Source organism: Diceros bicornis, chromosome 28 (assembly GCF_020826845.1).
Source record: "Diceros bicornis minor isolate mBicDic1 chromosome 28, mDicBic1.mat.cur, whole genome shotgun sequence".
In the NCBI taxonomy this organism is placed as follows: domain Eukaryota; kingdom Metazoa; phylum Chordata; class Mammalia; order Perissodactyla; family Rhinocerotidae; genus Diceros; species Diceros bicornis.
The window spans coordinates 34,560,564-34,588,064 of record NC_080767.1 but is presented as its reverse complement, the minus strand read 5'-3'; the positions used below and the strand labels follow the sequence as shown (position 1 = coordinate 34,588,064).

Sequence of the window (27,501 nt, the reverse complement as noted above, 5' to 3'; positions counted from 1 at the left end):
TGATGGTGTTTTTACGGCACTATCGTCACCAAACCATTCCTTTCTCTCAGAACTGTTGTGTTTGCCAACAATTTTATATTATGACATTTCAGGTGGCTGGGTCTCAGGAAGACAACGCACGGTGCAGCACAGCCAAGTGGAAGTAGCAGCCTCGCTAACGTGGAATAAATCTCCAACCATGTAGGAAAGGTCTGAACCGTTAACCTAACTCGCAAACATCAGCTGCTTTCAGAATCGCCTCATCTAATCTATCATAATTTCTTTTTCCTGGCAGTTGCTTTTCCATGTCATCACTGCTTTCTGCATTGAGAAATTAACAACTGGGTCTGTTTTCCTGCCCTGCAGATGGATGGGCATTCATCAATATCCTTCTCAAATGTCTTCGACTTGACAAGTTGGGTTTTACAGAAGTCAACTGCAAACCACTTAGCGACCTCACCCTCCACACTCTACAAATGTCCCTGATCATAAAACCAGAACATCAGTGGTGTAGCCATTAAAAAAAAAGCATCACAAAACCCTCCCATGCATACAAAATGGGAGGCTGCACTGTCGAAGCTTCCCGCACTCAAAGTGTGGTCCCTCTGCGCACAGGGCTGCCGCTGTTCGGGGTTTAATACAGTAGGTCTGCGACACCATTAATTTTGCTTGTTCCTCTCCCCTCCCCCATCCCATGCTCTCTTTCATTTCCTCCTCATAAATATGAAGAACGTATTCCCAATCCTTGTTGAGCAAATGATTCATGCCAAAAGCCCAATATGCACTGACTCAGGGTATTTATATTGTCTCTGGTAGCCAGTATTTGCTAGTATACTGTAATTATTTTTGACAACCTTGCATTTAAGGTAGCCACAGATAACCAACTTAATATTCAAATGTTCATAAATCCTTCTGTTTAATATCCTCCCTACCTAATCTATGTACATTATTATTACAGGTAATGCAGAAAGTACAGGGCATGAAAAGTGCAATTAATCTAGATCCTTACCCAGGAAGCAATGTCACTCCAAAGCCAGGTTTCTGTATTAATAGCATTATTGGGTGAAAGGAATTTAGGTTCCAAAGGAATCTCCCAAAACTCCTACATTGGGAGTCTCAAGTCACCTAATTAAGAATCTGTCCAGTCTTGAGATCCCACATCCCTCCTTTACAGTTGTAAAAAATTATGCTATGCAAAGTCTTGGCTCTGACAGCAGGGCCAGGACAAACTGGCTGTAAGAGATTAAAATATGTCCCATTCCCACTCTACTCCTGGCCGGCAAGTGGGCCCCTGCCATCTCCTTGAACTGGATCCCTATGGATCTCACTATAGGACCCATTCATTCTTTTTCTGAAAACAAAATACACCTATTTCCTACACTGCTTCAAAAGAGAGGCCTCGGATTCTCCTACCATCCTTGTCTCTGTCTACATCCCCTCATTGCACCCCACCCCACCATGCCCAGCCCTCACAGAGTACAACACACAGAGTAAGCACTCGATAAACATCTCTTTAATATTCAATAAATGTTGACTAAGTCAATGCATTTTCTAGAATACACTTACCCATGACACCCAAAATTTACAAGCCCTGTGCCTTCTCTCTGTCATTTTTAGATTTGTCACTGTCCCCACTCCAAGGGATCGGGGACTCTTCTGGCCTAGAGTACCAATACCCTACAGCCTTCGGGGGAAATGCCACAGAGACAGAAATCAAAAACGATCAAAGGGATCGTGGCTGTCCTCTGAGGCCACAGTTTTGAACGGAAGCCTCTTCAGTCAGGAAAGGGAAAGGCTGAGTAGAGATCACTATGAACACCTGAAAACACTGAGCAGAGCGAGGTGTGAACAGGAGTTGTTTGAACCCTTGGGAGTTTATCCCTACAGCTCTGAGCGGCAGCGACCATGCTGACCCTCTGCAGAAAACAGCAGCTGGCAGACAGAACAGAGGTGACAAAAGCTAAAAATATAAATAGTCTCAAAAAAAGGCTTCGGTTCACTCCAGGGACAAGGGTGGCGAGAGCACCCTGTGTGTGTGGATGTGGATCCAAGAGGGAGGGATGCGGCAATGGGGGGACCACCCCTAACAGCATGAGCCCAACGTGTGGAAGGGCACCCCGGCCTTCAGACCTGCTCCTCAAAGGCTCCTCAGACAACACACGAGCCCGAGGGACCTGCTCAGACTCATTACAGGCTCAGCTGCCGCCGTCCTGCCTGTATGAAAAAGACTTCCAGGGTTTAGCGCCAGGTCTGTCTCTACTCCATTACAAACAAGCATCTATTACTCTCATAATTAGGGGGAAAAATTAAAGCAACGTCTTCTCCCCCAGTCCCGAGGACGTTAGGAATAATCTTCCTAACAAAGACTCATCAACAAACAACAGGAGCGGCTGACGGAGGAGAGTGCAGCCAGAGAACTCTGTGACTGTCTACAGCCAGAGAACGCTGACAGGACACGCAAGGACCCCGAGATGGGACCATGGGCCTGGTAGGGGTGGGGGGTATGTGATGGGGAAAAAGACCATTACTTTTCCCCTTTCACGCTCTGAATGAGGATGTTTGAAGTTATTTTTTTTCTTTTTAAACCATGAATATATATTTTTGTTATAGCAAAATTTATAAAATTAATAAAAATATTTCCAAAAATAAATATTTGCATCAGAAAGAGACAATAACATTTCAGCCAAAAATAAAATGTCATCCCGGAAAATGAAAATCTGACTGCTCCCTATCTGGGGCTAGGGAAGACAGGTGACCTTGGACAAGCACGAACTCTCTGACTCAGGAAAGGAGCTAATACTTCAAGAGATCGTCTTGAGGACGGAAGAGGTATATTTGCAGAGTGCCTAGAAGAGGCCTCACGCGGAGTGGATACTCACAAAAGCTACTTTCCTCTTTTCTAAGCCACCTATTAAAACACTTCATGGGAAAAGCCTTAGTAGATATCTTTAAAATTTCCTAATTTATGGGCCCAAGTACCAAAAACAGCTACTAAAAGAAATCTGCACACGTGCACACCTACCTGCAGACACAGTAAAATGTCATATGTCATACAGACATACAGGGAGAAAGTCAGTCATTCTGGAAGCAAGGCCATGTCTGTGAAAAGGGGAGATCATGGAACATCCTTCCAGCTATGCTCCTACTTGTCGGTCAGCTTTAAATCCAGCTCCACTGGAAAACTCCCACATCCACACTACCCTGTGATCTGTTACTTGGAGGCAAGGCCGGCAAATGAGAGCTGTGAGAGAAATTTCCTGGTTTCCTTCTGAGAACACGTTTTAATGGAATTCACTGTACACTTGGGTACGTGGCTAATAATACTGTTAATAAATGAAACACAGCACTAGCTGCTGATTCTACCCAGTTCACTAAAACCACAGATAAATTAATATGGCAATGAAAATAAACCACAACAAGAAAATGAGGAAATTTTAAACAGGGATGTAAATGATAAGTGCTCACTCAGCAAACAGAAACCACTGCGAGACTTACATTTTCTTTGGAAAATGATCTTGTGAAACACAGGTATCTGGTAACCTTGGATTTAAATAAGCCGTCTTTCCAGAGGTCAGCATCCACGCCATCTGCTGTCTGTGCAACCTACACCAAAGAGACAGAGAACAGGGCCGCAGGTAAGGCGGGCTGGAACTGAAGGTGTGTGTAAGCAACTTCTTCATATCTGCACCAATTAACACTGGCCCGGACTCTCATGGCATCTCATTAGTCCATTTCACTAGGCACTGGGAAGAGGTTTTCCAAAAGGGGAAAAGGGAGAGTGTGAAAAATACAACTTCTAAAAATATAGTCCCCAGGGAAGCCATTGATTAAAGATGCCTTGCCAAAAATGGTCTAATGAGAAAAGAGCAACTTTTGTTGCAATGGACCAAGAAGGGACTGGGTAAGTCAGCACATTAAGTTGCTCGTTACCACTTACTCGGGGGATGGTACGGGGTGCAGAAAAAAGTCCAATAGGGTGTGAAATGCCACCTGGGAGGGGCACCGCCTGCGGAGAGGCTGACAGGGCCTCCTGCTCCGGGACCCTGGGGCCAGCCAGGGCGCCTCAGTCAATGGGACTCTACGGGGGCCTGGGGGGCGGGGTGTCAGGAAAATTCGCTCCTCACTGTGTCTTCTTGGTACAAACTCTACGGGTGGTGTTCAAGGTCGGAAACTGTATCATGATAGAAAAATAAAAAAAGATTCAGTTCCTCATTTCTAGTCTCACTAAGAAGCCATTTTCCCACAAACAGCTGTAGAAATTTTCCTCTAGGAAGTGTTCGAGGATGAAGCCAGCCTCGATTTGAGTCTTAAAGGACCTGTGTACTGGAGTGCGGTGGGGGTAACAGCGTGAAGGTCCGTGCTTTGTGGGAAAGAGTTTACAGTGAGACCGGAGAGGACAGAACAGCCTGGACGAGGATGGTCTTCTTCCCACGTCTTTCCAGATTGTTCTCTCAATGGACTGTCAGGGCTTGGTCTGCTTTCTCAGTCGGCAGCCTCACGTGACATTACCAGCATGGCGTCAGAGTACTCATCTACCGCCCACGCCATGGCTGGCACCCCGAGGGGCACATCGGGAAGACTGAGGGAGCAGCGCCCGTTTCAGGATGAACTCGGAGGCAGTCTCCCAGCCGTGTGCTCTCTGCCGTCTCCCTGGTTGTCCTTCTGAGGGTCAGACTTCGGGCTGCAGCCTTTGATCTGACAAGCTCCCCGCCACTCTGACAAACTGCTGAAAGCGCCTCCTTTCTTTACACAAAAACCGCCTTGATTCAGCCCCATCCCACGTCTATACTGAGTAGCTTCATGCAAAGCCACGGGCTACACAGCAGCGCAACATGCACAGGGCAGGAGCAGGCGGGGGCCGCTCCGCCAGGACATCCCCAGAGCCCCCCACAGCCGTGTTCTCTGAGAATGTCTGAGAAAAGCCCAAAGGCCAACTGGCAAAAGAAAAATGCTGTTTTTCAAATTGAACAATTGTAAATTAGCGAATGCAACAAAGAGAAAAGAAAGGTCCTTGTGCTAAATATGCAAATATGTGTGACCTGCAGTCTGAAGGAGGAATGCATGGGGATCATTTTAGGAACTGTTTGCTCCACGTATGTCACCCCCACAGAAAGAAACCTGATGGAATGGGAACAGGCCTCATCAGCATTCTCTCCCATGATGGTCTGACACAAAGTTTCTCGGAAAACACGAGATTTAAGGCAGTGGCTCCAACTCTCCACCACCAAGGATCCTTTTGTTTGTTTTCTCCCGTGGATTCCATGTTTTAAAAGATTTTTGTTTTCCAAACTGTACTTTTACTGTATTTCCTCAAGTCTAGGATACAGTCATTTGGGAATCACCCATGGATTGAAAGAACTCCCCTTCAGGAAAAAAAAAAAATAGTATCTTACCAAAATGTACAAATCTATTTTAAGATGCATCCTGATTTCAGAACCATTAAAATGTGAAAATAAAAGATGCTATAAGAACAAAGAAATAAGAGAACCTACATGGTTTCTCTATAATAAATGCATTATTTTTGATTAAAAAAAACAACAATAGTCTGCAGAACACTCAAAGGCTGTGGAACAAGAGGCTGGAACATCAGAAGAGAGACAGCTATGTCTTTAACCTTCCACCAGAAAAGGAAGGGAGTTCAGAAGGGCTTTTCTGGATACTTGGAAATCCCACTGAGGGGTGGTGTGCACCCTAAATCAAGGCTACTGTTTCCAGGGTTTGAAATGATGATTCCCTCCTCTCACCCCACTGCTGGAATTTTCCTTTTCTGAGTGAGAAGATACCTTGATATGATAAAGGGGCCAGTGCAGGGATGCAAAGGGAAAAAGCAGGCAGTGGGCCTGTCCCTCCTTGGAGGCCCCCTTCTCTGTCCTGGCAGTTAGTCCTCCAACCCAGTCTGAAAAGCATTAAAAGTGGACGACCAAAGGTTCACTTCGCCCTGAGGCCACAACTCATTTGCAATAAAGGAAAAAATGTGTAATGCCCTCTAACCCCAGCCAAGGGGAAGCGAGGAGGGAGGTGAGAGACAGAGAGTGAGTGTGTGTGTGTCTGGGCAGAATGCAGAGGAGCCCCGAAGCCCGGGCCACGCCGGCTGCATCCACACAGGGGCTGCAGCCCCATGAACCGGAGTGAGGAGGGAGAGGGCCCTGGGTCTTAGCTCATCAGGAGCACTAGTGAAGTGGCCTGGGTGTAACAAGACCAGGCATCCCCCGTGTTGTCTTCCCTGTTGCAATAAGAAGCTTCTCTCCAATTCAGCCACATAAAGGTGCTCACTAACCTAACTTCTCCCATCTCAAGTTGGATGAGCTAATGACCCATAAGACGAATTACGCGTGAGGCAGGTAGCTGCATGGGGCGCCCCTGCAGAAGCTCATGCCACAACTCTGACCATCCACGTGCAGCAGCCAGCCTCTGCATCCCAGAATGGGGAAGGCCTGGGGAGGTGGGACAGGAGGAGATTCCACGGTTAGAGGAGTGAGCCTGCCTCACTGCTCACCAGGGAGCACCCATAAAGCCAGTGCTAACACGTCTAAAAATGAGGATATCTGGTCCAAGATGGAACCAAATATTTAAAGTGACGTCATGCCACATCAGGGTTCTAAAGTCCTAAACTGTCACATCAGGGCTCAGCTCCAACCTCTGGTCCTCTGGGATTCCTTCCCCATCTCTGGGACTAGATCTGGTCTTCAAACACAGATTATATACTTGTGTGAAATTACATGCCCCCTACTATCCCACCACTGGACTATAAACTTCACAAAGACAAGCACACACAATGCCAGTTCTGATGGCCATTTATCCTCTGCACTAAGTACAACGCCTGCATATGGACTCAACCGAAACTTGTTGATGGAATGAATGAATGAATCAGACATTCAATCAGGAGAAAAGTGTGAAAATCCACATACCCTGCCAGTTACCCAAGTACTAAGAATTATTTTTTTTTTTTTTTGGTGAGGAAGGTTGGCCCTGAGCTAACATCTGTGCCCGTCTTCCTCTATTTTGTATGTGGGACGACCCCACATCATGGCTTGATGAGCAGTGTGTGTAGGTCTGTGCCCAGGATCCAAACCCACGAACCCCGGGCCGCTGAAGCAGAGCACATGTACTTAACCACTACACCACTGGGCCAGCCCACGGAATTTTGTAAATGAAATTTCCAGGATTTAAGTCCTTGTGCTGAGTGCGTGCCCTTTAAAATCACTACTCTGTGAGGCCACACACCCATGTCAACCATGAGGCCACTTATTCTTTTGGTTCTCTTGTCTGTACCCTGCTTGTTCCCAAAGTGACTGGACTTTGTCCAACGCTGTTGCTGAGTGCAGTGCCTCCGGAGTGTCTGTTGCAGGGCTTCACACACACACACGTGCACACTCACACACACTCACTCTCTCTTACACGCACACACATACTCACACTCTCATATCCTCCCTCTCTCTCCAGCATTTCCCTGGGTACAGGAGCTGCCTCTGCGGAGGAGGTGGGCAGTGACACACTGAACACATGGGTCTTCTCTGCCCATATTCTTCCAAAATGATAATCAAGTGGAGAAAGTGTGAACTCACTAAAATAAAAAGAATACAACACAAGAGAGATGCCAACAAATGTCTGGAGATGTGGGAAGTGGAAAGTACGGGACTCAGCAGAGCGGAGGGGGTTGATGTCTCAGGGCCTGCAGGAGCTAATGATTCACTCCTCAGAGCTCCAGAGCCCAGAGCCACCAGACACCACTGGGGATGAGGGTGGAGGGTGCGAGTTTAGGGCTGAGACAGGCAGACTGGAACAGGTCTATAAGCAAAGCGGTTAGACTCCCAGATCCCCACCCCCATTTCAGAAGTATTTTCTGCAGAAATGGAACCAGTACAGCTCAGGACTTCAGAACACCAGCCCGGCCGGTGAGGAAGGAGGGGAAGCAGGAAGTAAGCCTCCAGAGTGAACACAGGGGGGTTAACTATGCACGGTGAATAGTGGGCCACCTCCCCTGCCACCACCAGGCTCACTCACCTTTGCTTCTGGCACCTTGGCAGCCAGGGGAATCCCCGCTAGATATCCCCCTAAATACCAGACACTGAAGGACTCTTCTCTGGAGAAACTAAAGAGTGCCAGGGAGCAGACCAGCACACAGACTCTGGGGGGCTCCTGTTACAAAGCTAGTTCCCTGCTGCATCACCCTCCTGTGCAGCCGACCAGCCGACAGGTCCCACCCCCCACAGCTCCAACCCCATGAGCTAGTGCCCCGCTCTTAAAGATAAACTGACAACAAGGGATCACCAGGCACAGGGGGGACATCTAAGATATGAGGACAGGGCGCAAATCAGAAGAAGGGGAACTTGAAGGGAGCACAGATAATATGAGGAGGCTATGAAAGCTAAGGAACAAACAACCAAACCTATAATCAGTATCCTCAGAGGGATGAGTGAATATATTACAACCACCAAACAAGAATGGAATATTGTGAAAACTGTTTTTAAAAAAAACAATATAAAGAGCCTAGAAACAACAAGCTATAGCTAAAATAAAAAATTCAAAAAAAAATATTGGAAGAGAAAATGGAGGAAATCTTCCAGAAAGTAAAATACAAAGATGAGATCAACTATCAGAAAGAAAAACTAAGAAAACTGAAGATGAACACATCATCCAAGTAATGAAATTTCCAGAGAGAGAAACAGGAAATGGGAGACGTGAGCCCCCACGTTCAAGAGGCCCCGGGGCGGCAGCACACGGAGTGACAGAGCCCACGTTACAGCAAAGTAACAGAACCCTGCCAAAGCTAGGGTAAAGAAACTGCCTTTAAAACTTCCAGAGAGAAATCACAGATCCCGTACAAAGGGACGGGGATCAGGATGCGTCAGACTTCCCGACGGCAACACTGGAAACTAAAGGACGAGAGAACAACGTCTTCGAAATCCTGAGGAATTCTGGAATTCTCCACCTAAACCAATGATCAATTAAGCATGAGGGTAAACACCTTTGCAGATGTGCAAGGACTTCAAAAGTTTATCTCCCACGGGCCCTTTCTTAGGAACCAACCGGTGCAAACATCAGCGAAACTGGAGGTTAAAGCCATACAGAAGCAACCATGAGCACCAGGACAGAGCCCACACAGGACAGCGGTGAGACGAGGGAGGGAGGGAAAGAAGAGATGGCAGCGGTGGGCCACCTCTGAGTGGGGAGGAGAGTATGGAACTGAGAGCTTTTGGAGCTGCAGTTAAGCCCTGGGAAGAAATGTGGATGGGCGTGGGAAAGACGTATTGGAGCATTTAGGAAAATAAAAACATAGGCATAAAGCTGTTTGAAAACGTAATTTATTAACTAACTTAAAAATTAAACACAAAGTTTAAAAATTCTAATGTGAAGACCAATAGGCACCTAGAAAATTAAGCAATTGAAAGAAACAAGTCAGTGACTAATTCCAAGAAAAAGAAAAGGTTGTACAAGAAAGAAAACTCTTCCTGGCACGTTACTTGATTCAGTGGGACCCGATGTTTGCACTGTTATAATATGGAAACACTGATCACTAATTTACCAAAAACTGTGATACCGCCTGATGGCGGGAGATTATAAGAGAACTAAACACGTAGGATAGATAAATCAAGACATAAGAGGACAATCAAATTATTTAGAAATATAGAAATAAAGTACTTCAAGTGAAAAAGTCTAAAATTGTTGAAAGTAACTGCCTCTCTGGGGAGTGAATAAAAGAGAGTAGGGAAAGATGAGGCTGGGGCTGCTATATTTTCTTACAAGCTCTTTAGAAATCTCTGATTTTCTTTTTAATTGTCTATGTACCACTTTGTTTAAAAGAAAGCAAATTTAATTTAAAAAAATCACGGGGCCAGCCCAGTGGCATAGTGGTTAAGCTGGCGTGCTCCACTTCAGTGGCCCGGGGTTCACGGATTCAGATCCTGGGCGCAGACCTACACAGCACTCATCAAGCTGTACCACATACAAATAAAGGAGGACTGGCACAGATGTTAGCTCAGGGCCACTCTTTCTCAAGCAAAAAGAGGAAGATTGGCCATGGATGTTAGCTCAGGGACAATCTCCCTCACCAAAAAAAAAAAAAAAAAGAAAATCAGAGAGCTGGGGATCTGGCCCAGTGGCATAGTGAGTTAAGTTCATGTGCTCCGCTTCAGCAGCCCAGGGTTAGCAGGTTCGGATCCCGGGTGCAGACCTACGCACCACTTGTCAAGCCATGCTATGGTGGTGTCCCACATACAAAATGGAGGAGAATTGGCACAGATGTTAGCTCAGGGACAATCTTCCTCAAGCAAAAAGAGGAAGATTGGCAACGGATGTTAGGTCTGGGCCAATCTTCCTAACCAAAAAAAAAAAAAAAAAAAAATGAGGGAGCTGGGAAAATGTCTCCTGGAAGACAGTATGCGAATGTATTATTCCTTTTAGACACACCATGACCATCACTACCATCAGGGAGGTTCCTGGAGGAGCAACATGACCTCAGTCCTACTTACCTCTTCAGTGTGTTCTCAAGCGTGTGACAATGTCCAAAAGGGCATGGACAGCTGACCCCGGCCTTCTCCACTGCTAGAGTCCACCAAGAGTTAACATGCGGAAGCCAGGAGGGGGAGGCCCTGTGAGTAGCAGCCCCCAGTCCTGCAGAACCAACACCAGGACCTGTACAAGCCTTTCAGGAAGCTGCCTGACCAGGTTCCGGGCTCAGTCTCTGTCTTGCACAGCCTAGGCCTCTCATTTCCTTCCCTGGCTCAAGTTCAGAGGTCACATTCCGGACCACTGTGTAGCAGCCACAGAAGAAAATATGTGTTCAGGAAGCCCCGAACAGCCTGCTGCGCAGTGGGACTGGCTACCTGCGGCTGGTCTACAGGGCATGTCCACTGTAAGAGAACTCCTGAGGTCAAACATAAGAAATCCTCCCAGTTTAAGGACAGGTGGTAGGACTGAACTCTTTGCTGAGTACTTACTGCTCGCCAGGCACTGGTCTAAGCAGGTTATGTGCCTTTTTCCACTGAATTCTCCCACCAACCCAAGGACATAGGTACCATCTTCTCCTCAGTGCACAGATGAGAAATGAGGCTTGGAGAACTTGAGTCAACTTACTCAGCGGTAAGAGAAGAGGTGGGTCTCCTGGGTCTCAGGCCCAGACTGTGCGCTCCTGCCTCTAACACCTCAACACTCAGGAAGCGGAGTAGCCCCACACAGCTCAAGAAGGTCAGTCAACCTCCCGGGTCAAAAGCAGGACACCTGTGGGCCCTGCCTTTGGGACAGCTGACAAGCTACATGCAGGCCTATCTGGAATATACCAGAAGGACTCCACCCAAACAGAAAGAACCACTCAGGCCCACTTTAAAGATCCACCAGTATCGCCACAGTGAAAGGAAGCTGAGAACACACAGCATCAATTCTGCTGAACACTGCAGAAAGAGAATGCTTGAGCACACTCTGGGAAGCATGAAGGTTTGGAGAGCTTTGCTTTGATGACAGAAGTACACGAGAAAATGGTGAAACTAACTTCAATGTTGAAATGACTTATTGTGTGAGACTTAAGCTAATAGTCCTAATGGTTTTAAAAGGTCCTATACATTCAGGCAAGGCCCAATATTTTAATTACATTCTTTTGCTTGCAAGACGCAGAAGTACTTGAGGTTACCCTAAGAGGGAGGGGTGGAGGAAACGGTATTGTGAGGATACAAGCACACAGAAACCAAGAAAAGTCCAAGCAAGCAGACCTCAGAAAAGGAAAGCACTTTTGGTTTATTTGAGGACCAACACCTGGCCCAGGACCTCAATGGGTGGGACGCATGGCCTTCCACCATCACCACAGATGACGCCCCTCTCCAGCCTGCTCCACTGCATTCTCCTTCTATGTGCATGACAACAACAGCTACCATTTACTCTGCACATTCTAGGTGTCAGAACTTGCTCTAAGGATTTTATTCTCCTTAAGTCGTTAGTGTTAGTAACTCATTTAACACAACAACCCGCCAAGTTACTATGAGTAATAATCAGTTACTATCTGATTTTATAGGTGAGGAAACCGAGGAACAAAAGGATCTTGGTTAAATAAATTATGGTATGCCTATGCAACAGAATATGTATTCAGCTCTTAGAAAGGATGAAGTATGTACATACACAGAATTATGTCCATGATATATTAAGTGGGGAAAAAAATCTTACCAAAAAGCACACAAGAGAATACATACAAACAGCTCTTATAAGGCAACAGGGAAAAGACAAACATTCCAGTCAAAAAATGGGCTGTGGCCATCAACCAGCAGCTGATGGAAGTAATACCAATGGCCAATCAACACAGAAAAATGCTGGACTTGGGTAATTATTAAATTCAAATGACAACAAGATGCCACTTTTCTTTATCAAACTAACAAAGATACTTTAAAAAGGGGTGAGATGGTAACGCTGGAGAGACTATGGGGAAAGGGGCACACCCGTTGCTGCTGGAGTATAAAGGGTACAACATCAATTAGATTAATTTGGTGCTGCATAACAAAAGCCTTAAAAATATATATGCCCCGTGACCAAGGAATTCCACTTCTGGGCAGAGCCTAAGGAAATCATCAGTTTTGTGCACAGAGTACAATCATCATTTGTTCACTCATAGTGAGCTTCCGGGTGCCAGACACGGATCAAGGAGCAGAGAACAGAGAGGTGAAGGAAACAGACTCAGTCACTGAGCCCACCGGGGGGGACATTCTTGATGGGGGAAGATGCACAATAAACACATAAACAAACAAATACATAAGGTAATTTCAGAGAGCAGTAAAGGCCTTGTACAAAATAAAATGGGGTATTGGGGGCAGTGACTGAAGGAAGAGGCGACATCAGGTGGGGTGACCAGGAGGTCCACTCTGAGGACGTGCCTCAATGCTGACACCTGGATGACGAGAAGAAAGTGTCATGTGGGATCTGGGGGGAGGGAGCAGCTATTGTGGAAACGGGAAGGTGGGAACGGGGCTGATGGGTTAAAGGGACAGCAAGGCGGGCTCTGTGACTGGAGCCTGGGAGGCCGGGAAGAGTCTTCTCTATCTGTTCCCTGAGGCACAGTTTATCAAGGCAAAGCTGGGAACGTCTGAGATCAATGAGGTCAATGTCTAATGACTAGAGAACATCCTTGCAATGGAAGAGTCAGCAGCCCATTTAAACAACTTTGAGGACACATACCTACCATCAGGGAAAGTTCAGGGGAAAGAATAAGTTACAAAATGGTTTACATATTTTGTTTTCTAAAAATTGTCTATATAGAAAAGGATAGACATATAAAGCACAGCATTAACCACTGTTTCGTTCTGCACAGTTGAGATTATGGGTATTTTTTTCAATGTTCTTTTTATTTACTTATTTTTAATTGAGGTGTAATTGACATCCAACATTATGTTAGTTTCAGTTGTACAACATAATGACTCAGCATTTGTATATATTGTGAAATGATCACCACAAGAAGCCTAGTTAACATCCATCACCATACATAGTTACAGAATATTTTTTTCTTGTGATGAGAACTTTTAAGATTTGCTCCCTTAGCAACTTTCAAATATGCAATACAGTATTATCACCTATAGTCGCCACACCGTACATTACATCCCCATGACTTATTTATTTTACAACTGGAAGTTTGTATCTTTTGACTCTATATAGGTTTTATAATAATAAAAACAACAATTTAAAAGACTTCATTTGATGTGGTGAGAAATGAAGCTCTGCTGGATTTAAACTTGACAAACACTTTGTAAATCAGCTACTCAACTAAGCCGCCGGGAGTGCAGCTGTGCAGTAAATCCTCAAAACTGTCAGAGGCTCTTCAATGTCAGAATCAAGCACTCCTTGCGCAAAGAGAAGCTCTCGAAACACACGGCTAACCACTGGTTTCGTCAACCCGTTCACACCCTGGCATTTTAAGAAAGCCCACCCACAATCCAAAGATGTATTTGGCAGACAGAAAGCAATCAAAGGGGCCAGGAAATTCTGCAGACATTCCAAAGGAAATATCTGGCTGACACTACGAACGAGAGTGAAGTTGAAAGGGCTCTTGATGTGTGAGATCATCCACTGCGGAGACACAGACAGTTGGCCCAGGTCAGACAGTGGCCAACCGTGGAGCCACTTAGCCTCTTAGTGAGAGCGGTCTGGGCACTGCATGGAGGAAGAGAGCCAGACAAACCATCCTCCTGGATCCCTACCAGGAGGTGCGCCCAGAATGCTTTCTAAAAACTATAAAGTGAAAAGAGCCTTCTGACTTATCTGGGGACGAGTCCAGGGACTCTCGGCTGGTTTTTGGTTCTGATCCCGATTTGCTTTTTATCGTTTTGTATCCTGAATGGAGAGCTCAAGTCTGCCACAGACCTTCAGCTGAAATGTCCAATATTTTTAGGAAAAGAAATGAATGCCTGCCTCTGTTCCTGGGACCGTGCATCTCACTCAGTCTCCGGGCTGCACTCTCCACTCACGTCCCAGAGTCCAGGGACACGGACCACCCACTCCTGCTGGGCCTCGCTCCTCTCTGCGACGCCTCTCCGTGATGCTGCACCAGCCTGCCTCTCCTCCAGCTCTCCGTCCTCACGCTTATCTTTCCTCGATGTGCCCAGCGACTGCTCGCCTCCCTGGCTTTCTCCTGTTGTCCCCTCTAGCATCTCACCGTGTGGGATGTTCTCAGCAGTTAGGGCCCGGCTCAAAGAACCCACCCAGCAAGGCCTCCCTGATGACACCAGCCAGAGCACACTGTCTTCTTCCAGAATCTTCCCTGCCCGATAGCTTCTTGCATCAAACCTTCTCAATGTGGAGAAAACCATAAGACAGAGGAAAGAACTAGGTTTTTTGGAATCAGGTAGATTGGAGGTCAAGTCCCGGCTCTGCCACTTATATACTGGGGCTTCTTAAAATCACACTTTCCTCTCTGAGCCTCATCAAAAAATGAAAATATTCTATAATAAGACCCACCTCATAGGACTATTTGTGAAGATTAAAGGAGAAAAAGCACAAAAAGTAGGTGGCCATAATGAGATACCACTTCATATCCACTAGGATGACTACAATCAAAAAGACAGGGGGCTGGCCCAGTGGCACAGCAGTGAAGTTCAGCACACTCCACTTCGGCGGCCCGGGGTGTGCAGGTTCAGATCCCAGGCGCAGACCTGCAACACTTAGCAAGCCATGCTGTGGCAGTGTCTCACACACAAAAAAAAAAAAAATAGAGGAAGACTGGCACAGTTGTTGGTTCAGAGCCAATCTTCCTCAAGCAAAAAGAGGAAGATTGGCAACAGGTATTAGCTCAGGACCAATCTTTCTCAGCAAAAAAAAAGACAGACAATAGCAACTGTTGGCAAGGATGTGGAAAAATCTGAACCCTCATGCACTGCTGGTGGGATGTAACATGTTGTAGCCACTGTGGAAACAGTTTGGCAGTTCCCCAAAATGTTAAACACAGAGTTACCAAATGACCCAACAGTTCCACTTTTAGGTAAATACCCAAGGGAACTAAAAACATATATCCACACAAAAAGTTGTTTACGATGCTCATAGCAGCATTTTTCATAATCACCAAAAAGTGGAAACAACCCAAACATCCATCAGTTGATGAACAGATAAACAAAATGTGGTATATCGGTACAATGGAGTATTATTCAGCCATAAAAAAGGAATAAAGTACGGATACATGCTACAATGTGGATGAACCTTGACAACATTATGCTAAGTGAAAGAAGATAGCCACAAAAGGCCATTTTATGGTACCATTTATACGAAATGTCCAGAAAAGGCAAGTCCATAGAGACAGAAGGTAGATTAGTGGTTGCCAGGGGCTGAGGGAAGTGGGAAATGAGGAGCGAATGCCAATGGGTATGCGGTTTCCTTTTGGGGTGATGAAAATGTTCTGGAAGTAGATAGTGGTGAAGGTTGCACAACTCTATGAATATATTAAAAACCACTGAACTGTACACTTTTGAGGAGTGAATTTTATGGTATGTGAATTATATTTCAATAATACTATTATTTTTTTAAGCTCTTAACATAAGACCTGGCATGTGGCAGACACTCAAAAAATGTTAGCTCTTTATTATTATTTCTGCTCCTTAAAGTAAGGATCCTATTTTAGTCAGTGGGCATTTTTCCAAGTACCTGGCCCCAGGCCTTGTGGGTAGTACACACTCAGACATTTGCCAAATGGCTGAATGAACAAGTAAAAGAATGGACAGTGTGAAAAACGCACAAAGACTGAGGCTGGCATATCCGGGGCTACAGAAAACAGCCCTCTCTTCATTCTACCTGCTGCACAGCTGCCGTGGCTACAGCAGGCACAGAGGGACCAAGTCCTGAGGCTGGGCAGGGCGGAAGAAAGCAAAGGCCCCTGGAGACACCCCCGAAATCAGGAGCCCTGCTTCTGCACACGGGGAAATCAGCTCCTGGGGACTGCGAGGCCTGTGAGAGAGAAACGGGAAGTAAACACGAGCAGGGCGCCTGGCTGTATCAAAGCGGGAACTTCCTCCCCATTCCTGGTTGTCAGGAGAGGGCCTGGGCCACAAATGCTCCTCCCTCTGCCACACCCAGATGGCCAGGCCAGGACACAGCCCAGGACCTCCACGGGCCCCATGGAGAGCAGCATCAGTAGCCTAGAGCTTCCCTCGTGGCTGACTGGCACCCAAGTGGACAGGGTTCCTCTCAGCCACAGACTCAATTGATGACACAGCTGCCAATGACACACCAGTGGCCGAAGCATGAACTATTCAATCAACAGCACATCTGATAATCACTGTGGAACAAAAAGTAAATTAGGGCTCTACCTCACATAAAAACAATTCCAGGTGGATTACAGGATAAATGTGAAAAGCAAAACTAAAACTTTTTGAAGAAAATGTAAAATATCTTTATGATTTTAAGAGTGGGAATTACTAAAGAAATAGACACGTGTACAAAAAAAACCCATAAAAGAGAAAATTGATGAATTTTACTACCCTAAAATTAAACTTCGATACTACAAAGGACGCTAGAAACGGTGAAAAGACAAGCCTCAGACTGTGAGCAATGCATAACTGACGATGGATTAATGTCCAAAATACATGAAGAACTCCTAAAAGTCAATGAGAAAAAGAAATAATCCAAAAGAAAAATAATATGCAATATGTAGGAGCCATCTGAGAAAATGTTCAACCTTTCCAGGAAAGGCAAATTAAAAATGACAGTGCTATACCATTCACGGCAAATCATTGACTAAACTGTAAATATCTGACGAAAATGAGTGGGGCACAAATTGGCACAACCACTTTGGAGAAGACATTTACTATATTCAGTAAGGCAAAAATGACCCAGCAATTCCTCTCCTAAACTGTTCCCTAGAGAAATCCTGAGCACAAAGATATGAGGATATTATTTGCAACACTGTTTATAATAGCAAATTATTGGAAACAACTCAAATCCTCATCAAAAGAAGGATGAATAAATATGTCACAGTCTATTCATGCAATAGAATTCTATACAGCCTTGAAAATACATGAACCAGAGCTATGCACATCAGCCAGGAGAAATCTCAAAAACAATGCTAAGCAAAAAAGCAAGTTGAAAAATACGTACAGTATGATATATATTCTGTATGCTACCATCTAAATAAAGTTTGAAAACAGGAATGAATACACAGGAATGATAAACACCAAACTCAGCGATTACTCTGGGTAAGAAGGATGCATGGGCCTGGAGGGTGCATAGGCACCGATAACATTATAGTTCTAAAAAAAAAATCTCACATAAACTTGGTGAAACATTAAGATCTGGAAAAGCTGCATGGTGGTTACATACATATTTGTTACATTATTCTCTATACTTTTCTAAATATATGAAATGTTTTGTAAGGCAATTTTTTAATTTAAAAATCAGAGAGTAGAGACTTAAAAGAAAAAAGAGTAGGGCTTTCAAATACCCGCAGATGTGCACCAGAAGGAGAGTTGCTGGAGAAAACACAGGACATCCAGTTCAATCAGAATTTCAGATAAATAATGAATAATATTTTCAAATTAAAAAAAATTTTTCAAAATTTTCAGATTTAACTGGGCGTCCTGTATTTTTATTTGCTAAATCTGGCAACTCTAACATGGAGGCACGTACTCAGGCTTTGTTTAGTGAAAAACTGGAACAAAACTAAAAGTTGAGCAGCAGGAGAATGCTGTGTAGAGCACTCCGCCTCCATGCAACAGCACACACCAGGGAACGAGACGTGTACACACTCATCTAGAAAGAGCCAAATGGCAATGCATCACTCAGTCAAAATAAAGCAAGAGCTTACTGCGTGATCTAAGTTATATTAAATATACAAGTTGCAACCATTTATTTCGGTAAGTCATTTATACATGCAAATGCAGAGTAAAAACGAAGAAAAAAGAGCAAACCAATGACAGCAGCTAACAGAAATTAGGGGTGTGGTCGAAAGGTATTTGAGCTTTGGCTGTATTATTTGATTTTTTTACCATAAGAGGATTTTTGTATTCCTTATTTAATTAAAAATAAGTGTAATTTTTTGCAAAAAGAAAAACCAAGTCTAGAAGGATACTTCTAAACTGTTAATAATATGCATAGGATGAGAGGAAAGGAAAGGTAATAATGTTCACTCTTCAGTTTCTATAATTCTATATAATTTGGATTTTCTGAAATGAACTTTTATAATTTTTTAAATGTCATGAAGATATTTTTAATTAAAAAAAAAAGGCAAGGTTCACTGACCCTGTCTCTACCACAGGCTCCTGAGAGTAAGAGAGAGTTTCATGGTGGAGGATGCATCTGCTGAGCAGAGAAGGAAAGAAAAGACAAGCTACAGTGTGAGGCTGGTTCCTGCCCTCTGTCCTTGCTACTCACGGCACAGCACTCCGAAGTCCCTTTCTGGCTGGACCTGGGATAACAACCTATGCCTCACACTGCCCAATACCTACTCTCCTGGGCCAGGGAAGCAGGAGAACGCAGCAGTTTAAAACATGGGCTCTGCCTTTGAACAGATATGAATTCAAATCCTGGCTTCACCACTTATGCTGTGTGACCTTGGCTGAGTCCCTCAACCTCTCTGAGCCTCAGCGTCTGCCTCTGTACATGGCGACAACAGATTCTATCTCATACAGTTGTAGTAATAATTAAAAGGACGAGGCAGATAAAGTTCTTCTGCCCAGCACCTAGAACAGTACTCACTCAGCAGTAACTACTGGTGTTGATGTTGTAGCAGAAGCACTGCTTCCCTCCCACGCCCAGGTCTGCAGGCTGAGCCGGCTTCACAAAGAGACCTCGACCTGCATGTGCAGCCACCACTAGGGAGCAATCGTCTCTTCAGGCCACAGGTCTTTACTTTTCTCTTGGCAGATAATTACTAAGCACTTACACTACGCAAGGCTTTGCACCATGCACTTCAGCACCTACAATACAAGTAAGACATGGTCCCCCCTCTGGGACCCCCCTCAGAGGAAGGCAAGCAGATGAGCTGAATTGGCAGTGAGGGCACAACGCGCACAGGCAGGAGCCCTGGGTTTGAGCTCAGCTCATCCACCCCTGTCATGTGATCCTCAAGAAGAGCCCTCGAGCTCTCTGAGGCTTTGTCTTCTTATTTGTAAAATAAGATTATAATAGTAACTTCACAAGGTCATTGTGTGAAGTACACACTGTCCGTGGAAGCAACTAGCACAGGGACAGACACAGCATGGACATTCGGAGCTACTGAAGCACAAGGTAGCATTACTTTAAAGCTATAAAGGAGCACAAGTGCTCAGCAGAATAAGAAAGCACATCAGGGCTTGGGGAGGGGCGTGAGGTGGGGGAAGGAAGAGGAGGATCAAAGGCAGCTCTAGCTGGGATGCACCATAAAGCATCAACAGGCAGGAATGAAGCAGTGGAGGATGGGCAGGCCCGCCCCTAGAAGAGACAGGGCCAGAAAAGGCACCTGTGGGGAGAGCTAGGATGGCGGACTGTGCCTACGCAGGGTGAGAGAGGAGACGGAAGGCAGAGGTGGGCGGGGCCCGAGACTGGGAAGCAGGGCAGGTGCAGGAGTTAGGACTGGCCCCTGTGGAAGAGGGAGAATCTCTGGAGAACTCGGAGCAGACACGGGGAACTCTAAGAGTGATGCTTAAGGAGAAACCCAGAGCTGAGAAGTGAGGGACCAGAGTCCTCCTGGAAGAGGCTATCCAGGACAAGAACGGTGAGGACCTGACCTGGGGTGGCAGCAGCGGCAGAAAAGGAAAATGCAAAAGGTGAAGCCAGCGTAGAAGCCAAGAAACTGCCTGACGGGTGTGGGAGGGGGTGGACGAGGAGCCCCAGGGGCAGCCTGGCCCCCATCTGGGAGGAACAGTTCAGAGCAGGGCAGCTGTGGGCTGGGGCACTGGGTGGGGGTGGGAAGGAAACAGAAGACAGATCAGTTAGGGAATATTCAGGCTGAGTGTCAGCCAGCCACGATATAGGGGCTTGTCCGCCAGGCAGTGGAAGCAAGGGCCTGGCTAAGGAGGGAGGCCTGAGCACAGGCTGTCTGCAGAGGAGAGACGGCAGCTCGGCTCCAGTGTGGCTGGAACCCGGGCTGGAGGAGAGCGCACAGTGAAACAGGCCCTGACGGAAGCTGGGCGTGTGCTCGGTGTGGGAGAGACAACCACAAGAAGGGGGAACCAGAGAAGAACAGGCAGAAAATAGATGAAATCACATTTAAGGAATCAGAATGTTTTGAGAAAGAAGGGCTACCATTGAATGACCTAAGAAAATACTGCAATAATATAATGAGAACATACAACGCCACAATAAGCATATTATGAAATAGTACATACAAGAGAATCCCATGATTGCCAAAACACACACACACAGAGGAAAAAAACTAAAGGACATATGTCAAAATGTTAACAGTCCTTTTCCTCTGAGTGGTAGGTTTATGAGCCCCTTTTTTTCTTCCTTGTACTTTTCTATATCTTCCAAATTGTCCACAATGAACGTGTGTTAGTTCTGTATTCAGAAAATGAATATACTAAGGAAGGAAGAAATTAGTCAACAGTGTCCAATGTTGAGATGAGATCAAAAAGAATAAGGGAGGGGCCGGCCCGGTGGCGCAAGCGGTTAAGTGCGCGCGCTCCGCTGCGGCGGCCCCGGGGTTCGCTGGTTCGGATCCCGGGCGCGCACCGACGCACTGCTTGGCAAGCCATGCTGTGGCGGCGTCCCATATAAAGTGGAGGAAGATGGGCACAGATGTTAGCCCAGGGCCAGTCTTCCTCAGCAAAAAAAGAGGAGGATTGGCAGATGTTAGCACAGGGCTGATCTCCTCACAAAAAAAAAAAAAAAAAAAAAAAAAGAATAAGGGAAAAGCTAGACAATTGGGAAGTAAGGGGCGAGTGGAGATGAAGAGGAGCAGATGGTAGGTAGGAACGACGCTGGGGGAGAAGGGCTTATCAGGACAGCAGCTGGGGGGGCTGGCGCGGTGAAGGGGAGGAGGAGGAGGTCGCAGCGGCTGCTGTTTTTAGGAACAGAAGGGCAGCAGCATACTTGCGTGGAGAGGGAACGAGAGGGATTTACAAGCAAGAATGAAGGCAGGAAGCAGTGGAAATGAGAACTCCCCTGGGGGGATTAATCTTGGGAAGGAAGAGAGCTACCCAAAGATGCCCCACCTCTTTTCTCCTTTCATCTCTTTTGTCTGGGTCTGTGAATTGCGTGCGGGCAGGGACTACATCTGACATTCACAATTCCCAGTGCCTGGCACAGGACCTACAGTTGGTGGGGGTTTAATAAATAATGGCTACTAAATTCAATGCTTCCCTCTCTTCTTCTGCTCCATCTCCAAAGTTTAAGGAAATCTCCTCTGAACCCAGGAGAGTGCACTTATATAAAGGAGCATGCCAGTCACCTTAGGGAGGCTACAGAAATGCTCATTAACAAGCAACTGCACAGGTCTGAAAGATTCTGGAGACCCCCATGCTGAGACTCCAAGACACCTACGTGCCTTCTTAAGAACAAGAAGGAAGCTTTTCTATCAAGCCAAACCACTGACCTGGAGGTAGGTCCAATTATAGGACACAATTCCTGAATGAAATTCAATGAGGCTATGAAAAACAAAATGGGCCTAAGATAAGGAGGCGACATCTTTGATAAACAGCACTGTTTTTGTCTTAGCTAGGGCCCTAGCAGGATATGGTTTAGAAAACAGTGAAAACTAGCAATCCTGAGATTAGCAGGAAATGCAGGGACCCTGCGTGGCTTCCCCAGGCCTTGAGGAAGGATCCCAACCTGCACACCGGCCCAGGCTCCCTCTGCCCCGTGTTGCTGCCTCCACCCCTGCCCAAGCATTCCACAGAGACCACCTGGAGTGGGTAGTACAGCCTCCTGCTGGAGCCAACCAGCTCAGACCACAAGGCCTGGCTCTGGGCTTCTGGCTGGTTTTAACAAAGGGGCCCCTGCAAAAGACCCAACTAGACTAGAAGGACAGGAAGAGTTAAAGTATGGGACTTAAGAGAAGACAGTGAACTCGTGCTGTCCGTGAGTCACGCTCAGTGACAGGAGGCAAGAAAGCAGAGGAGATGAACTGGCACTTGTGACTAAGTCACCCTTCTTATTTACTCTATTACTCAGCTCTCAGACCACATTGCCAGCTGTAATTGCATTTCAATTCATGTTTAACACAAACATAACTTAGCTGGATGTTGGCATCCAATATCCCAGACACACAAAGGCAAAACAGAAAGGAGCCAGCTAATTCAATTCCATAAACGTCCTTTGCCTGCCTGGTGGAGCATGTATGCACCCAGCACCATGCTGGGCAGGGGGGTGTATGAAAGACTGGTCCCCGGCCTCCAGGGGCATTAGTGCGCACGGAGGGCACACGCTGACCAACCTCTGCAATTAAAGGTAAGAGCTGCAATGGAGGAAAGTAAAGGCACTATCCAAACACAAAGGGCTCCAACATAATTTCACGAGGAGAGGAATGGGGGCACGCCTAGAGGCACAGAGGCAAAAATGGGAACAGCACAGCTGGAGAACTGCAGAGAGTTCAAGGGGGCAGGATGAGGGCGAGAAAGGGAGGGAGGGGGCAAATCAAAAACCGTCTCAGATGCCAGTGAAGTCCATGAAGTCGATAAACACCTACTGAGGGCTAGTTGCTGGGCATTCAGTGATAAGGAAAACAACGAATTTGCCTCTGAATCTAAAAACAGAGAGCTGGAGATAATTCTGAGCAGGTGAATAGTCTGATCTTTCAGAAAGCTTCCACTGGCAATCACTTATGACAGACCGGAGGCTAGAGTGGAGTGAGGGAGATGCATTGGGAGACAATCCAATGGGCCTTAGTAAAAGAGCATGGAGAAAAAAGTTACTGGATATTTGTTTAGTCAACAGGTCAATCTCTTCTTAAACTTTCCCCTCTCATCTGCCCCTCCACAAACACAGCGACATTTGTAATCACATAATTTCCTATTGCATAAACCTTACAAACTTTTCAGCCTAAACCATCATCCAAAGGGTCATGGAACAGCCCAGAAGTAGGAGGGGAAATTAGAAACAATAAAAGAATTCAATGAGGTTGTTGGACATAGAGAGAGAGAGACAGATTTTTTTTTTTTGTGAGGAAGATTGGCACTGAGCTAACATCTGTGCCCATCTTCCTCTATTTTATATGTGGGACACCTGCCACAGCATGGCTTGATGAGTGGTGCATAGGTCCGCGCCCAAGATCCAAACCTGTGAACCCCAGGCCACCGAAGCGGAACGCACGAACTTAACCACTACGCCACTGGGCCAGCCCCTAGATAGATGGATATTTTTAAAAATTAGTTTTCCTCTACACAAAATATACAAACCATAACCAACAATCATTTAAAGAATACACTGGGGAAAACAGCATCATTCACAATAGCAATATCAATTATCAATTAAGTTAGCTCTGTAAAACAAACTGAGAAGCCTCCTCTCTTTTTTCAAAGCTTTAAGATAGTTTGTAGGATGTGGGAATTACCTGTTCCTTGACAAATTTAGGGAATGCTACCTTAAAACAATTCGGATCTAGCGCTTTTGTTGGAAATAATTCTCTAATGACTTTTCCAACTTCTTCCTCCAATACAGGTTTGTTATAGGATTTCTTCCTCTTAAATAGCAGTAGAAATGATCGAACTCATCAAGATTTTCAATTTTAATCGCATAGGGCTGCACATAACAGCAATACATCATATTCTCTTAAAATTTTCAAAACTCCTTATACTCTTACTTTCCTTTTCTCAGTCTACATTCTGCTTATCTTTACTTTATTTCCTTTTACTATTATATTTGCCAGAAGGTTATCTATTATGCTTTTACAAAGAATCAATTCTCAATGAACAACTCTCCCTCCTTTTCTCTTACTTCTAATTTCTGATTTTATTTTTGCTATTTCCTTCCATGTGTTTGTCTGGCTACTTGAGCTGTGGGAAAATATCAAGTGGCCTGACATACATGTGATTAGAGCCCCAGGAAAGGGAGAGGCGAAGAGCTATTTTAATAATGACCAGAAATTTTCCAACTGCAACAACGGCAGACTATACATTCTTTTCAGGTGTACATGGAACATTCACCAAGACAGATCGTAGTCTGGGCCAGGGTTGATGAACTACATAGCCCACAGGCCAAATCCAACCTGTAGCCTGTTTGTGTACAGCCGACAAATTACAAATGGTTTTTATATTTTTTAAGGGTTAAAAAAAATCAACATGCAATAGAGACCATATGAGGCCCACAAAGCTTAAAATATTTACTATCTGGACCTTTACATAAAAAGTTTGCTGACTCCTGTCCTAGGCCATAAAACTAAGTTTGCTCTCTGATGACATGGAATTAAAGATGTCAATAACAGAAATATATCTACAAAATTCACAAATACATGGAAGCGAGACAATACATATCTAAATAACCTATGGGTCAAAGAAGAAGTCAAAAGGGAAATCAGACAGAATTGTGAATGGAATTTAAACAAAACATATTAAAATTTGAGGAACGCAGCTAATGCAGAGTTTAGAGGGAAATTCATAGTATTAAAACGCTTATGTTAGAAATGAAGAAAGATCTCAAATTAATGACCAAACTTCCACCTTAAAAAACTAGAACATTAAATCCAAAGTAAGCAGAAAAAAAGAAATAATAAAGAGAAAATAATAAAATAGAAAACAGAAAAATAATAGAGAAAATCAATAAAAGCAAAAGCTGCTTCTTTGAGAAGATCAATAAAATTGATAAAACTCTAGGCAGCCTGAGCAAGAAAAAAAGAGAGATGATACCAATTACCATTATTGGGAATGAAAGAGAGGATATCCCACAGATCCTAAAGATAAAAAAAGATAATAATAAATATTACAAACAACTTTAGGCCCAGGCATTAGAAAACTTAAATTAAATGGCAAAATTCCTTGACACAAATTACCAAAGCTCATTCAAGAATAGATAACTTAAATAGCACTATATCTATTTAAAAACTTGAACTGTTGTTCTGGTGCCAGCCCAGTGGCGCAAGCAGTTAAGTGCATGCGCTCTGCTGCGGCAGCCCAGGGTTCGCCAGTTTGGATCCCGGGCGTGCACCAACGCACCACTTGTCAAAACCATGCTGTGGCAGCGTCCCATATAAAGTGGAGGAAGAGGGGCATGGATGTTAGCCCAGGGCCAGTCTTCCTCAGCAAAAAGAGGAGGATTGGCAGATGTTAGCTCAGGGCTGATCTTCCTCACAAAAAAAAAAAACCTTGAACTGTTTAAAACCTTCTCACATCCAGGCCCAGTCAGCCTCAGTGGTGAATTCTACAAACATTTAAAGAAGGAATAATACCAACTCTACATTAAATATTCCAGAAAACAGATGAGGAAGGAACACTTCCCAACTCATTATATGAGACCAGCACTGTCTTAATACCAAAACCAGACAAAGACATTACAAGAAAAAAATCCCACAGACCAATAAGTATTTCTCATGAACGTACACATAGAACGTCCTAACAAAATTTTAGGAAATTGAATCTAACAATATATTAAAAGGACAATATATTATGTCCATGTGGGGTTACCCCAGAAATGCAAGTTTTGTTTAACATCTAAAAACCAATCAGTATATTTCATCCTATTAAAAGATCAAAAAGGAAAAACCATATGATCATCTCAATAGATGTAGATAAAGCATTTGACAAAATCCAACATCCAAGTATGATAAAAATTTTCTGGAAGGGTATTTCCTAAGCCTATTAAACAGTATCTATACAAAAAATCTACAGTTAACACTATATTTAAGTGGTGAAACAGTGAATGCTGTTCTCCTAAGATCTGGAACAAAGCAAAGATGTCTGCCTTCAACACTTCAACTCAATAGTGTACTGGATGTTCTTGCCAGTAAGAACGCAGTAAGGCAAGAAAAATAAATAAAAGGGCATACAGACTGGACAGGAAGAAGTAAAATTGCTTTTATTCATAGACAACATGATCGTCTATATAGAAAATTATAAGGAATATTCAAAAAAGTTACAAGAACTACTCAAGGCTGCAGAATACCAGCTCAATATACAAAAACCAATTGTATTTCTATAAACTAGAATGGAATTAAAGCGAAAATAAATACCATTTACAAAGCATCAAAAATGTGAAATGCTTAAGGATAAATTTGGCAAAATAAAAAAGACTGATGAGAGAAATTAAAGAGGACTTAAATAAATGACGAGATATATACCATGTTAATGGATCTGAAGGCTCAACATTGTTAAGATGTCGATTCTCTGCAAATTGGTCCGCACATTTATTACAATCCCAATCAAAACCCCAGCAGTCCTTTTCTGTAGAAATCGACATGCTGATACTAAAATTTATATTAAAATTCAAAGGACCTAGAATAACCAAAATAACTTTGAAAAAGAATAAAGTTAGAGGACTACCTGATTTTAAGAATTATTATAAAGCTACAACTATCAAAGGGTGTGGTTCTAGCATATGGACAGATATATAGATCAATGAAATAGAATACAGAGTCCAGCAATATACCTATACATATACGATCAAATGATATTTGACAAAGGTGCCAAAGCAATTCAATGAAGAAAAGATAATCCTTTAAAGGGAGGGTGCTAGAACAATTTGACAGCTATATGTAAAAGTGACCCTTGATCCCTATATCATACCATATATAAAAATTAACTTGAAATAAGTCATCGACCAAATGTAAGAGCTAAAACTATAAAACTTCTTGACCTTTGGTTTGGCAAAGATTTCTTAAATGTAACACTAAAAGTCCTAACTATAAAAGACAAAAACTGATAAACTGGACTTCATCAAACTTTAAAACTTTTGCTTTTCAAAAATACTGTTAAGATAATGAAAAGGCAAGCTACAGACTGGGAGAAAATATTTGCAAAATGTATATCCAACAAAGGACTTGTATTTAAAAATACACAAAGAACTCTCCAAACTGAATAGTAAGACAAACAACCCAACAAAAAAAAGAGCAAACAACTTGAACAGACACTTCACCAAAGATATACTAATTGCAAAAAAGCACAAAGGTAAGATACTCAAAATCATTAGTTATTAGAGAAATGCAAACTAAAACCATAATCA

General features: G+C 44.3%; 1 protein-coding gene across 2 annotated transcripts in view; it reads right to left on the bottom strand.

Annotated features, from left to right (window-relative positions):
- Positions 1-27,501, bottom strand: part of MVB12B (multivesicular body subunit 12B) — a 182,200-nt gene that overhangs the window by 119,803 nt on the left and 34,896 nt on the right. For both annotated transcript variants that reach the window (XM_058524057.1, XM_058524058.1), the window contains exon 3: positions 3,475-3,582. In XM_058524057.1, the coding sequence (XP_058380040.1) occupies positions 3,475-3,582 (108 nt within the window). The remainder of the gene's footprint in view (positions 1-3,474; positions 3,583-27,501) is intronic.